General features: G+C 43.4%; 1 protein-coding gene across 4 annotated transcripts in view; it reads left to right on the forward strand.

Moving 5' to 3' along the window:
• Positions 1–310: 310 nt before the first annotated feature.
• kif20bb (kinesin family member 20Bb) overlaps positions 311–14,890 on the forward strand; it is a 141,077-nt gene continuing 126,497 nt past the window's right edge. For all 4 annotated transcript variants that reach the window (XM_085994828.1, XM_085994831.1, XM_085994832.1 and 1 more), the window contains exons 1-4: positions 311–550; positions 11,200–11,359; positions 12,289–12,384; positions 12,475–12,591. In XM_085994828.1, coding sequence (XP_085850954.1) covers positions 11,204–11,359; positions 12,289–12,384; positions 12,475–12,591 — 369 coding nt within the window. In that variant the 5' untranslated portion in view covers positions 311–550; positions 11,200–11,203. The remainder of the gene's footprint in view (positions 551–11,199; positions 11,360–12,288; positions 12,385–12,474; positions 12,592–14,890) is intronic.

Here is a 14,890-nt window from a genome sequence, read left to right on the forward strand (position 1 = left end):
GTCCTAACAATAACAACACTTTCTCCTCACGAATGTCAACGGGATACCCTTGGGCGCTTCCGTCGGGTTTAATTTTTCGACGCGCCGTCACCAGTCCGCCAACCAGCGCCCGGTTGGCCGGGACCTTGGATCTCTTTTTGTAAAACCAAAACAAAAACAAGTTAAACAAGAAAACTGTAACTAAAAGTCTAGTAACCTTTTAAATAAAAAATTCAAGAATCAAATTAAAATTTGGTCACTTAACCCGATTATGCCGGGACCTTGGAGCAGGTGTACCGTCAACACCCGTGATGCCCCGCGGCGCTGCTGGCTGGCGATTGGTGGAATTTGAAAACTAGGGCGCGCGACAGGAGCGTTAGTGAGAGAGAGGGATTGCGAGCGCTGGTCGTTAGAGTGCGAGCTGCTGCGGCCGCTCAGCGGACTTCTGACTGACTGAGGGAGGGTCGCTGGGGTGTGTCCGGCTGGCCGGCCGTTGACTGCGGGGCTCGTTGTCTTCTGGACCGCGCAATTGCCAGTCTGCAGCAGAGCGTTCCTGGTCCTCGCAGCCCAGGTAAGCCCAGTGCCGGTTTACTGAGGCTCTCCCTTCACGGACTAGTGCCGGTTTACTGAGGCTCTCCCTTCACGGACTGTTGCCGGTTTACTGAGGTTCCCCCTCTGCGTTTTAACACTCAATCCCCATCTGCTCTGACCGCTCTGCCCTTGTACACTGTCCTGGCCATGTTCAACGGAAGTTTCAGGGATAGTGTTCGATCTTTCTCCTGGGCCCTTTGCAGCCCCTGGTCTCAACATTGATTACAAAGCTTACTAAAAAAAATCAATGTTGATACTTCAGTGCGGCACTGAATTCACTGACGTTGGTCAAGCATAACTGCATGGTTAGAGCAGCTGTCCTTTTGGATGAGATGTTCACCTAGGATCGTACGGGATCCCATGGCACTATTTGAGCAAGAGCAGGGAGATCTCCGTGTCTTATCCAACAGTCTTTTCTCGACCAAAATCCCTGAAAACAGATTACTTGGCACTTACCGCACAGAAACAGGCCTTTCGGCCCCACTGGTCTATGGCAGTGTTTATGCTCCACACGAGCCTCCTCCCACCCCTCTTCATCTCACCCTATCTGTGGATCCTTTCTCCCTCGAGCACTTCTCTAGCTTCCCCTTAAAGGCATCTATGCTAGTTGCATCAACTATTTCTTATGGTAGCAAGTCCCACATTCTAACCACTCCCAGGGTAAAGTAGTTTTTACTAAATTTATTGGATTTATTAGTGGCCATCTTATATTTATGGCCCCTAGTTCTGGATTTGCCCACAAGTAGAATCATCTTCTCTACATCTATCCTATCAAACCCTTTTGTAATCTTGAAGACCTCTATTAGGCCACCCCTCAGTCTTCTCTTTTCTGGAGAAAAGAGCCCTAGCCTGTTCAATCTTTCCAGATACTTGTAACCTCAGTGTTCTGGTATCATTCCAATAAGTCTTTTTTGCACCTTCTCCAGTGGCTCTAGATCCTTTTTTTTTATAATATGGAGACCAGAACTGTGTGCAATACAGCAAATGTGATCTAACCAAGGTTCTGTAAAAGTTTAACATAACTTATTTGCTTTCCAATTCTATCCTTCTAGAAATGAACTCCAGTGCCTTGTTTGCTTTTTTACACGCCCATTCTGCAAAGTTGTTAATGTCATCCTGTATTTTGTCACAGTCCTGAATTTTTTAATGAAGCAACAGGGAGGATCGATGAAGGGAATGTAATGGATGTTGTCTACATGGATTTTAGGAAGGTGTTTGACAAAGTACCACATAGAAGGCTGGTTAACAAAATTGAGGCTCATGGAATAGGTGGGTCAGTGGCAGCTTGGATAAGGAATTGGCTTAAGGACAGAAAAAGCAAGTTGTGGTAAATGGCTGTTTTTCAGACTGGAGGATGGTAGACAGTGATGTTCCCCAAGGGTTAGTGCTAGGGCCACTGTTTTTTGATATATAAATGACCTGGATATTGGAATACAAAGTAGAATTTCTAAATTTGCCGATGCCACCAAACTTGGGGGTGTGGCAGACAATGAGGATGATACCAATCGACTGCAACAGGACATAGAAAGGCTCGCAGAATGAGCAGACAAGTGGCAGATGGAATTTAATACAGAGAAGTGTGTGGTGATTCATTTTGGCAGAAGGAACAGGGAGAGGCAATATACACTTAATGGCGCAGTTTTAAAGAGTGTGCAGGGACAGAGGGATCCGGGAGTTAATGTGCATAGGGCCCTGAAGGTGGCGGGACATATTGAGAGAGTGGTTAGCAAAGCATATGGGATCTTGTGCTTCATAAATAGAGGTATTGAGTACAAAAGTAGAGAAGTTATGCTGAACCTTTATAAAGCATTGGTTAGGCCACAACTGGAGTATTACGTCCAGTTCTGGTCACCACACTTTAGGAAGGATATGAAGGCACTTGAGAGGGTGCAGAGGAGATTTACCAAAATGGTTCTGGGGATGGGGGAATCTTAGCTACAAGGACAGGTTGGAGAAGCTGAATTTGTTTTCATTAGAGCAAAGGAGGTTGAGGGGTGATTTGAGGTGTACAAGATTGACTGGTTTAGATAGGCTAGATGGGGAAAGGCTGTTCCCACTGGTTGATGGTACAAGGACTAGGGGACACAGATTTATGGTTTTGAGCAAGAGATACAGGGGGACTGTGAGGAAAAACCTTTTTACGCAGCGAGTGGTGAGGACCTGGAAAACTCTGCTGTTGGAAGTGGTGGAAGCAGAGACACTCCATATTTTCAAGGGGAGACTGGATAGGCACTTGAGGGAAATAAACTTGCAGGGCTACGGGGATAGAGCGGGGAATGGGACTGACTTGATTTGCTCTGCAGAGAGCCGTCACGGACTCGATGGGCCGAATGACCACCTTCTGTGCCGTTATGACTATGACTCCTCCTCTATTAACTACACTACCCTCCACTCCCAAATTTGGTGTCATTGGCAAATTTTGAAATTGTACTTCTGTTTCCTGAGTCCAAATAGTTTATGTCAATGGTGAACAACAGTGGTCCTTGTGGAACACCGCTTCCCACCATTTGCCAATCCAATTAATTACCTTTAACCCCTATTTTCTGTTTAGTAGCCAGTTTGCTATCCACTCTGCTACTTCTCCCCAGACTCCATGTTCTGACCTTAGTCATGAGTCTACTATGCGGTACCTTATCGAAGACTTTTTGGAAATCCAAATACAGTATGTTGCGTCAACTGCATTACCCTTGTCTACCTTTTCTGTTACTTCTTCAAATAATTCAATGAAATTGGTCAAGCATGACCTACCCTTTTGGAATCCATGCTGACTACTCTTTATTATATTTTCAGTCCCTAGATGTTTTTCTATTACATCTTGAGTAAGGATTCCATTATCTTTCTTGCATTAAGCTAATTGGTCTGTAGTTCCCTGGGCTCGTTCTATCTCCCTTTTTATATACAGGAATCATAATAGTTGTCCACCAGTCCTCTGGCACTATTCCCTTTTCTAATGAATTTTCATATATATGTAATAATGCCTCTGCTAACTTATTTTAATATGCACGGATGCAATCCGTCCCGGCCAAGGGTTTTTTCCTACCCAAGTTTGAATAATTTATCAATTATCTCCCCCTTTCTATCTTGATTGTTTTTATATTTTGTATTACACAAGCTATTTATGCTAATTTTTTCCCTCTCCAGTCTAAGATTGTCTCTTTTTGAGATTTCCATCTTTGATTGCAATATGTACTAATCTCAGTTCTGCTTATAGCCACTTAAGTGTGACTGGTCAGGTGGACATGTGCTAAAATGTTAATAGAAACATAGAAGATAGGAGCAGGAGTAGGCCGTTCGGCCCCTCGAGCCTGCTCTGCCATTCAATGTGATCATGGCTGGTCATCCAAATTCAGTACCTGGTCCCTGCTTTCTCCCCATACCCCTTGATCCCTTTAGCCTTAAGAAATATATCCAACTCCTTAAATATATTTAATGAATTGGCCTCTACTGCCTTCTGTGGTAGAGAATTCCACAGGTTCATCACTCTCTGGGTGAAGAAATTCCTCCTCATTTTCTGTCCTAAATGGCTTACCCCTTATCCTTAGACTGTGACCCCTGGTTTTGGACTCCCTGACCATCAGGAACATCCTTCCTGCATCTAGTCTGTCCAGTCCTGTCAGAATTTTATAAGTTTCAATGAGATCCCCTCTCATTCTTCTAAACTCCAGCGAGTACAAGCCCAATTGACCCAATCTCTCCTCATACATCATACCTGCCATCCCAGGTATCAGCCTGGTGAATCTTCGCTGAACTCCTTCCATGGCAAGAACATCCTTCCTCAGATAAGGCGACCAAAACTGCACACAATACTCAAGATGTGGTCTCACCAAGGCCCTGTACAACTGCAGCAAGACATCCTTGTTCCTGTACTCGAAGCCTCTTGCTATGAAGGCCAACATACCATTTGCCTTCTTAACCGCCTGCTGCACCTGCATGCTTACCTTCAGCGACTGGTGCACAAGGACACCCAGGTCTCGTTGCACTTCCCCTTCGCCCAATCTATTGCCATTCAGATAATCTGCCTTCCTGTTTTTTGCCACCAAAGTGGATAACCTCACATTTATCCACGTTATATTGCATCTGCCATGCTTCTGCCCAATCACCCAACCTGTCCAAATCATTCTGGAGTTTCTCGGCATCCTCCTCACAGCACACACGCCCACCCAGCTTTGTGTCGTCTGCAAATTTGGAGATATTACATCTAGTTCCCTCGTCTAGATCATTAATATATGTTGTGAATAGCTGGGGTCCAAGGACCGATCCCTGCGGTACCCCACTAGTCACTGCCTGCCACTCGGAAAAAGACCCGTTTATTCCAACTCTTTGCTTTCTGCCTGCCAACCAGTTTTCTCTCCAAGTCAATACCTTGCCCCCAATCCCATCTGCCTTAACTTTACACGCTAACCTCTTATGCGGGACCTTATCGAAAGCCTTCTGAAAGTCCAAATATACCACATCCACTGGTTCTCCCTTATCTATTTTACCAGTTACATCCTCAAAAAATTCCAGTAGATTAGTCAAGCACGATTTACCTTTTGTAAATCCATGTTGACTTTGTCCGATCCTGTCGCTGTTTTCCAAGTGCTCAGCTATTACATCCTTTATAATGGACTCTAGCATTTTCCCCACTACCTACCACCTGTTTTGAATAGTGGGGTAACATTAGCTACCCTCCAATCCATGGGTACTATTCCAGATTCCATCGAATGTTGGAAGATGATCAGCAATGCATCTACTATTTCTAGGGCCACTTCCTTAAGTACCCTAGGATGTAGATTATCAGGTCCTGGGGATTTATCGGCCTTCAGTCCCATCAATTTCCTTAACACCATTTCCTTACAAATACTGATTTCTTTCAGTTCCTCCCCTTCATCAGACCCTATGTTCCCTGACATCTCTGGGTGGTTATTTGTGTCCTCCTTTGTGAAAACAGAACCAAAATATGTATTTAATTGGTCTGCCATTTCTTTGTTACCCATTATAAATTCCCCTGATTCTGACTGCAAGGGACCTACGTTTGACTTCACCAATCTTTTTCTGTTTTTCTGTTCCCTGCAAGCTTACACTCATATTCTATTTTCCCCTTAATTAATCCCTTTATCCTCCTTTGTTGAATACTAAACTGCTCCCAATCCTCAGGTTTACTGCTTTTTCTGGCCAATTTATATGTCCTATCCTTGGATCTTATGCTATCCCTAATTTCCCTTGTTAGCCACGGTTGAGTCACCTTTTTTGTTTTATTTTTATGCCAAACTGGGATGAACAATTTCTGTAGTTCATCCATGCAGTCTTTGAATGCTTGCCATTGCCTATCCACCATCGACCCTTTGAGTGACATTCCCCAATCAATCCTACCCAACTCGCACCTCAGACCATCATAGTTTCCTTTATTTAAATTCAGGACCCTAGTCTCTGAGTCAACTACTTAATTCTCCAACTTAATGAAGAATTCGATCATATTATGATTGCTCTGACCCAAGGGGCCTTGTACAACAAGATTGCTAATTAATCCTTTCTCGTTACATAATACCCAGTCTAAGATGGCCTGATCTCTGGTTGGTTCCTCGACATATTGGTCCAGGAAACCATCCCGTAAACACTCCAGGAATTCCTCCTCCACAGTATTGTTACTAATTTGGTTAGCCCAATCTATATGTAGATTAAAGTCACCCATGATGACTGCTGTGCTCTTATTGCACGCTTCTCTAATTTCCCTTTTAATGCCATCCCCAACCTCCGCATTACTGTTTGGAGGTCTATATACCACTCCCACTAACGTTTTCTGCCCCTTGGTATTTCTCAGTTCTACTAGGGTTGCAAAGGGGTGGAAAGTTTCCAGGAAATTTCCGGAAATTTTCCACGGGAAGTTTAGCTTGGGAATTTGGGGAATTTTGCCCAAAAAAGCACATGCTAGCATAATATTGTTTTTTTTGTATTTTTTTTCCACAGGTCCTCTCTTAAGATTCCATCTCTGTTAGTAATTTTAATTATTAAGGAATTTCTTAATCAATATATGTTTATCGTCTTACTTGGCTTGTTTTAATAATTACAAGTTTTGTGTGTGACTGTGAACAAATGTGTCCTGATTGGTTGGATGAGCGATTAGCTCCCTCTATTTGTAATATTTGCATATCGAATTGTGATTGGCCTGCAGGCATCTGTAAGACTGCTATAGTTTTTTTTAAGATCCAGGTTAGGGGTCCTGAGGGAAGTCATTTTGTTTTCTGCTGATGTTGTGATGATGCAGTAAGTAAATCAGACTTTATACCAAATAAACCAGTTACTTGTTGAACTCTGTTGTCCTTCAATTTAAAATATACAAAATAATACACTATTGGTGATGTAGCGTCGTGTGTGTACAGGTCATGCTTCCATCACATGGAGCATCAGCAAAAATGTACTCACCCTGTTGCAATCGTGCTGATCGACCGCAGTTCGACACAGAGATGAATGCCCTTTATTTCTCTGCATAGAACAATGCCACGTTTACCGTCGGATGTGTGGAAGGATTTTACCCCAGGCATTAAAGATGGAAAGACTGTGTACATGTGCAAACACTGTAGAAAGCCATATGTAAAGAATGCCACAAAGATGCAGCAGCATTTATCCAAATGCAACAACTTCACTCAAAGCTCACCAGCAGTCAGCCAGAGTTCCTCTGCTTCCATTCAAGAAGATGATGGTTCTCATTCAGCATCAGGCTCCTTATCAGCCACTCCTGGCCCACTTGGAAGGTTCTTTGATACAATGGATAACCATAGCCAGAAGAATGCAGATGAGTGCCTTGCTCGAGCTGTATATGCAACAGGCTCACCCCTCATGCTCACAGCCAATGTGTACTGGAAGAGATTTTTTCAATGTTATTCGCCCTGCATACTGTCCTCCCACCAGACATGCTTTGTCTACTTATTTGCTAGAGGCTGAGTATAACAGAGTCCAAGGAAAGCTCAAAGAAACGATAGCGATGGCAGACTGTGTTGCAGTTATCTCAGATGGGTGGTCAAATGTACGAGGGGAGGGCATCATAAACTACATCGTCTCCACTCCTCTCCCAGTGTTCTTCAAGAGCACAGACACGAAGGACAACAGACACACAGGCACATACATTGCTGATGAGCTGAAAGCGGTCATCAACGATCTTGGATCACAAAAGGTCTTTGCAGTAGTTACTGACAATGCTGCGAATATGAAGGCTGCTTGGGCTCAAGTGGAGGAGGCCTACCCTCATATTACGTCTATTGGGTGCGCAGCTCATGGGCTTAACCTGCTCCTCAAGGACATCACGGGTTTGAGAACCATGGAAGCACTGTACAAGAGAGCCAAGCAAGTTGTTAAGTATGTCAGGGGAAAACAGGTAGTTGCAGCAACCTACAACTCCAAGCAAATGACAACGAACAAGAACACCACACTGAAGCTGCCCAACAACACTAGATGGGGTGGTGGTGTCATAATGTACAACAGCCTTCTGGAGGGTAAGGAGTCGCTGCAAGAAATGGCAATATCCCAGTCTGGGGATATGGAAACCACCATCAAGAAAATACTGCTGGATGATGTGTTTTGGGAGAGAGTGGTTAGCAGCCTTAAACTACTCTCACCAGTAGCATCTGCAATTGCTCAGATTGAAGGAGATGACGCTGTCTTGTCAGATGTTCTCAGGCTTTTTACTGATTTTAAAAGAATAAATCAGCATTGCCCTACCCACATCCCTGCTGCTCAAAACAGAGAAGGCAATTGTTCAATTCATACAGACGCGTCAAGAATTTTGTGTCAAGCCGATTCATGCTGCAGCATACATGCTGGACCCAAAGCATGTTGGGAGACCAATACTTTCTGGAGAACAGATCAACAGCGCTTAGTGTGATTTCTACCCTCTCACACCATCTCAATCTGGATGTGGGCAAAGTTCTGGGACACCTGGCAAAGTTCTCTACCAAGCAAGGTCTTTGGAATGGGGATGGGATATGGGAATCATGCAAGCATATCAGTGCACATACCTGGTGGAAGGGACTTTGTGCATCTGAGGCCCTGTCACCTATTGCATCGGTGATACTCCAAATCCCACCTTCATCAGCGGCCTCTGAACGAAACTAGTCGCTTTTTGGGAATACGCATACAAAGGTGCGCAACAGGCTGACTAACGAGAGTGGAGAAACTGGTGGCTATCCGGGCGAACCTACAACTTATTGAGCCAGATACAGAAGTGTCCACCACATAACTAGACAGTGACACAGGAGGAAATGAACACGTCAGAGCCAGAGTCAGAGAATCAGGAGGAGCAATGAGGAGTAGAAGACTCAGAAGGCTCATGAGTAGAAGACTCAAAGGGACAAAATAAGGACAAATTACAGGCTGACGCTCTTTTTATTTTATTTTAGATGGGTCTTTTTTGTGGGGGTTCAATAAAGTTCAAAATTATAACCTAAATAAAGTTTTGAAAGCCTGTTTTTATTTGTATGGAACAGTATGTCTATTTTGACAACAAAGATAATATAAGGGTCAGAGACAAAAACCATCAGTGTGCATAAATTCCCATGGAAAGTTTCCTCTTTTAAAAATTCCCAGAATTTTGCAACCCTAAGTTCTACCCATACAGATTCCACATCATCAGAGCTAATATCCTTCCTTACAATTGTGTTAATCCCTTCTTTAACCAGCAATGCTACCCCACCTCCCTTTCCTTTTTGCCTATCTTTCCTGAATATTGAATACCCCTGGATGTTGAGTTCCCAGCCTTGGCCACCCTGGAGCCATGTTTCCGTAATCCCAATCAAATCATATTCGTTTACCTCTATTTGTGCAGCTAATTCATCCACCTTATTCCGAATGCTCCTTGCATTAAGACACAAAGTCTTCAGGCTTGTTTTTTTAATGCTCTTAGACCTATTAGAATTATTATTTACTGTGGACATGTTTGATTTAAACCCTTGATTTCTCTGACTGCCACTTTTGTTTTTTCTCCTTCCTATCTTTTGCTTTTATCCTGTTTCCCTTTCCTCTGTCCCCCTGTTCAGGTTCCCAACCCCCTGCCATTTTAGTTTAAACCCTCCCCCAGAGCACTAGCAAACACTCCCCCTAGGACATCGGTCCCGGCCCTGCCCAGGTGCAAACCGTCCGGTTTGAACTGGTCCCACCTCCCCCAGAACCGGTTCCAATGTCCCAGGAATTTGAATCCCTCCCCCCTGCACCATTCCTCTAGCCACGTATTCATCTGAAATATCCTTCTATTTCTAGTCTGACTAGCACGTGGCACTGGTAGAAATCCTGAGATTACCTTTGAGGTCCTATTTTTTAATTTACCTTCTAACTCCCTATATTCAGCTTTTAGGACCTCATACTGTTTTTTACCTATATCGTTAGTGCCTATATGCACCACGGCAACTGGCTGTTCATCCTCCCCTTCCAAAATGTTCTGCAGCCGCTCTGGGACATCCTTGACCCTTGCACCAGGGAGGCAAAACACCATCCTGGAGTCTCGTTTGCGGCCGCAGAAACGCCTATCTATTCCCCTTACAATAGAATCCCCTATTACTATAGTGCTCCCGCTCTTTTTCCTCCCGTCCTGTGCAGCAGAGCCACCCCTGGTGCCAGGAAGTTGGCTGCTGCTGCCGCCTTCCTCTGATAAGCCATCCCCCCAATCAGTATCCAAAGCGGTATATCTGTTTGAGAGGGGGATGTCCACAGGGGACCCTTGCACTACCTGCCTGCGCAGGTAGTCCTCACGACCCTGTGCTCCCCTCTTCAATTTTTTGTTAGTATGAATAAACTACAATAAGCATATTTGTGTTGATGGATCAATGGCATGAATTGGCTGCTGGTCCTCGTGTCAATAGGATCTAAAACATCAATTTGAAACCTTGTTTGCAATAAAGTGCAGACTAACTGAGTGAGAGTGCAATATTGCAAATAAATCAGTATTTGTCTTATGAAGCAAATGTAATTTGCATTTTAAAACTTTCTAGAAAATATAGAAACTTAGTAAACAAAATTGTATTGTCACATGACTGATACCAGTCAAGGTACAGAGATTATGTCAAATAACAACAGAAAATGCTGGAAACACTTAGCAGGCCAGGCAGCATCCGTGGAGAGAGACAAAGTTAACGTTTCAGGTCTGGGACCCTTCTTCAGATGCTGCCTGGCCTGCTGAGTGTTTCCAGGATTTTCTGTTATTTCAGATTTCCAGCATCCGCAGTATTTTACTATTGTACAGAGATTGTCAATTGAAACGAGCCCTGAATTATGCAACAAGTTCCAAGCATTCTCACATTTGGGGAAAATAGAGCCTTTTGGCTAGTTGCATCTAGCATTTACAGTAAACTCTTTCGTATCAGGCATCTATGGTGGTGCCGGTTGATGAAAAATTCGGGATAACAATTTAACACAAAAAAAATAAAAACCGCGGAGTAACTCGGCCACCGCGGGAAACTTAGACTCGGAAAAAGGAAAAATGGATGGATTCAGCAAGATTACCGGTTATCTATTTTGCTGTTTTTTTAAAGAATTCTGGATGATTAAGTGCAGTTTAAACAAGAGTTTACTGCATTATACTTTACACTTACACAGGAGTTTTCCATTTTTTTTCCAAAAGTCAAAAATAAAATGTAATTTGCCAATATTTGTTTTTTTTCTTAGCACAATGGAGCCGGTACTAAATTCAAAGTTCACATTTATACAATCGCATGGAACTGTGAATGACGAACAAGAGATGTCTACTGCGAAAGATTTTGAAGACATTAGAAAGGATTTGATTGATGAACTTTGCAGGGAAGAAAATTCAAACGCATCACATGTGGTAAATATATAATAGGATGTCGCTGCATGCAGCAAGACATGGACAACATCCAGGCTTGGGCTGATAAGTGGCAAGTAACATTCAGGTCACACAAGTTCCATGCAATGACATCTCCAGCAAGAGAGAGCCTAACCACTTTCCTTGACCTTCAATGGCATTACCATTGCTGAATCTTCCACTAACCTCGTCCTGTGGGGTGGGGGGTCACCATTGACAAACTTACAACTGGACCAGCCACGTACATACTGTCACTACTAGAGCAGGTTAAAAATTGGGTATTCTGTGGTGAGTGGCTCACCTTCTGACTCTCCAAAACCACTCCAAACTACAAGCCACAAGTCAGGAGTGCGATGAAATACTCTTCACTTGCCTGGATGAGTGCAGCTGCAACAACAATAGAGATGCTTGACACCATGCAGAACGTAGAAGTCTGTTTTGATAGGCAACCCATCAACCAGTTTAACAATCCATTCCCTCTATGACCAGTATACTGTGGCTGCAGTGTCTACTGTCAACAGGATGCACTGCAGCAAGTCACCAAGGCTTCTTGGGCAACACCTCCAAAACCCATAATCTTCACCACCTAGAAGGGCAAGGGCAGCAGGTGCATGGGAACACCACCACTTCCAAGTTCTTCTCCAAGTCCCACCCCATCCTGACTTGGACATATATTCCCATTCCCTCATCTTTGCTGGGTCAAAATCCTGGTACGCCCTACCTAACAACTTTGTGGGGCTACCTTCTTCACATGGACTGCAGTGGTTCAAGAATGCCCACCATCACCAAGGGCTACTAGGGATCGTCAATAAATGTTGGCATTGATAGCAGTGCCCATATCCTGAGTGATTTTTTTTTTTTAAAGTGGACTTGCAAATTGTTTTCAACTTTCTTTTGATGTCTTGAAAAATATAAAAACACTTTTTTTTCAGGTTCAACAAAATTGTTCAGGTACAAAGGATCATTTGTGTGTTCATCTTCGTATTAGACCTTTCACTGAAGCTGAAGTCACACAAAATGAATCTCAGGTTGGTTATCTAAATTACTTTGGGAAAAGTAAACTCTTTAAACGTTTACCCCATTGATATTTATGCTGATATGTCAAACTCTCCTTCTAGGGCTGTGTGTTAATAGAAAACTCAACTCATGTGATTCTGAAAGCCCCACGAAATTCCTTGAGTTCCCGATGTGATCGAGGAACTGGCCAAATAGCTCAAAGCTTTACATTTTCTCATGTAAGTAAGAAATATAGTGTGTTGTGTATTTTACAGGCTAGCATAATAATCTTGAATAGAGGCCTAATTGGTACACTTATTTGTGCTTTTAAACAGAGTTCTGTATATGATGTGTTCCTTTTCTGAGCCTATGTCTGCATGCATTTAAAGATAGTAGCTAATGGCCTACTACATTTGTGACAAATTTCTAGCTTAAAATTTCACAGCTAACAAAAATGAAACTGCCTTGGGTAACAAGAGTTTGGCCGTGCTTAATGGTATATACTTCAATGCAAGGAGTCTAGTGAATAAGGCAGATGAGCTGAGAGCACAGATGGACACGTGGAAGTGTGATAACACGGCTTAAAGAGGAGCAGGAATGGCAGCTCAACATTCCTGATTACAGGGTTTTGAGATGAGATAGAGAGGGGGATAAAAAAGGAGGGGGGGTGTTTGCAATATTGGTTAAAGAAACAATTACAGCTGTGAGGAGGGATGATATGTTAGAAGGATCATCAAATGAGGCCATATGGGTTGAACTGAAGAACAAAAAAGGGGCAATCACAATCACTGTTTTCCCCCTAATTTTTTTGGTGCGCAGCCCATTCAGTTTCGTGCATGTGCAAAACTTAACATTGAAAAAGTCGGTCCCAGACTGCGGCTGTGCAGCTTCGCGGGAACATTGATCACAATGGGAGTGTACTATAGACCCCCAAACAGTTAGAGGGAGATGGAAGAGCAAATATGTAGGTACATGTCTGAGAACTGCAAAAACAATAGGGCAATAATAGGGGATTTCAACAACCCTAATAGTAACTGGGATAGAATTAGTGTAAAAAGTATAGAGTGCAGAATTAATAAAATGCATTCAGGAGAACTTTTTTTTAGCTAGTATGTAGCAATCCCACCGAGAGGGGGCAGTTCTGGACTTGGTTTTAGGGAGTGAAGCTGGGCAAGTGGAAGGGGTATCAGTGGTAGAGCATTTTGGTGGAAGTGATCATAATTGAGTTAGATTTAGTGTAGTTATGGAAAAGGACAAAGATGGAACAGGTGTAAAAGTTCTCAATTGGGGAAAGGCCAATTTTACTAAGCTGAGATGTGATTTAGCAAAAGTGGACTGGAAACCGCTAGTTGAAGGTAAATCAGTGTCAGAGCAGTGGGAGGTGTTCAAGGAGGAGATAGAGGATTCAGAACAAATATGTTCCTACAAAGAAAAAGGGTGTGACTCCCAAATCTAGAGCCCCCTGGATGTCAAGGGGCATACAGGGTAGAATAAGGATTGGCAGGGGGGGGGGGGGGGGTGCGGGATTGGGAAGCAAAGCTTTTGTCAGATTTCAAAAGCTCAGTACTACAGAAAGCCTAGAGGAGTATAGAAAATGCAGAGGTGAAATTAAAAGGAAAATTAGGAAAGCAGAGAGGGCATGAAAAATATTGGCACGGAAAACCTAAAGATGTTTTATAAATACATACAGCAAGACAAAAGCTAAGGAAAGAGTAGGGCCTATGACAAAAGGTAACTGTGTGGAGGCGGAAGACATCGGTATGGTTCTTGATGAATACTTTGCATCTGTCTTCACAAAAGAGAGGGAAGATGCAGACATTGTAGTTAAGGAGGAAGAATGTGAAATATTAGATGGGATAAACATCGTGAGAGAGGAAGTATTAAGGGGTTTAGCATCTTTGAAAGTAGATAAATCGCCAGGCCCGGATGAAATGTGTATCAAGCTGTTGAGAAGCAAGGGAGGAAATAGTGGAGGCTACGACCATCATTTTCCAATCCTCTCTGGCTACAGGCGTGGTGCCGGAAGACTGCTAACATTGTACCATTGTTTAAAAAGGCGAAAGGAATAGGCCGAGTAATTACAGGCCAATCAACCCAACCTTGGTAGTCGGCAAATTATTGGAAAAAATTCTGAGGGACAGTTCTGCTAAGTTAGTTAATAGCCTATAAAATAGAGGGAAATAGCTGATTGGTGAGTAGTGGGGGAGTGTTTTTTATTAAGTTTTAAGTTTTTATTTCTGCTGAGTTAGTTCTATTAATTAGAGAATGGCAGGGCAGCTCAATCCCGTGGAGTGCACAGGTGTTTCTGCGGCCGCAGACGTAACTCCAGGATGGTATGTTGCCTCCCTGGTGCCATGGTCAAGGATTTCACTTTGTGGCTGCAGGACACTCTTAGGGGGGAGGGTGAACAGCCAGAGGTTGTTGTCCAGAGACATGGGCAGAAAGAGGGATGAGGTCCTGCAGGCAGAGTTTAGGGAGTTAGGAGAGATTAAAAAGAAGGACCTCAAAGGTACCTGTCTGCCCCCCCTAACTATCGAA

The sequence above is a fragment of the Somniosus microcephalus genome, chromosome 8 (genome assembly GCF_052327205.1).
Source record: "Somniosus microcephalus isolate GS21.2 chromosome 8, FLI_Smic_1.0, whole genome shotgun sequence".
NCBI classification, from domain to species: Eukaryota; Metazoa; Chordata; class Chondrichthyes; order Squaliformes; family Somniosidae; genus Somniosus; species Somniosus microcephalus.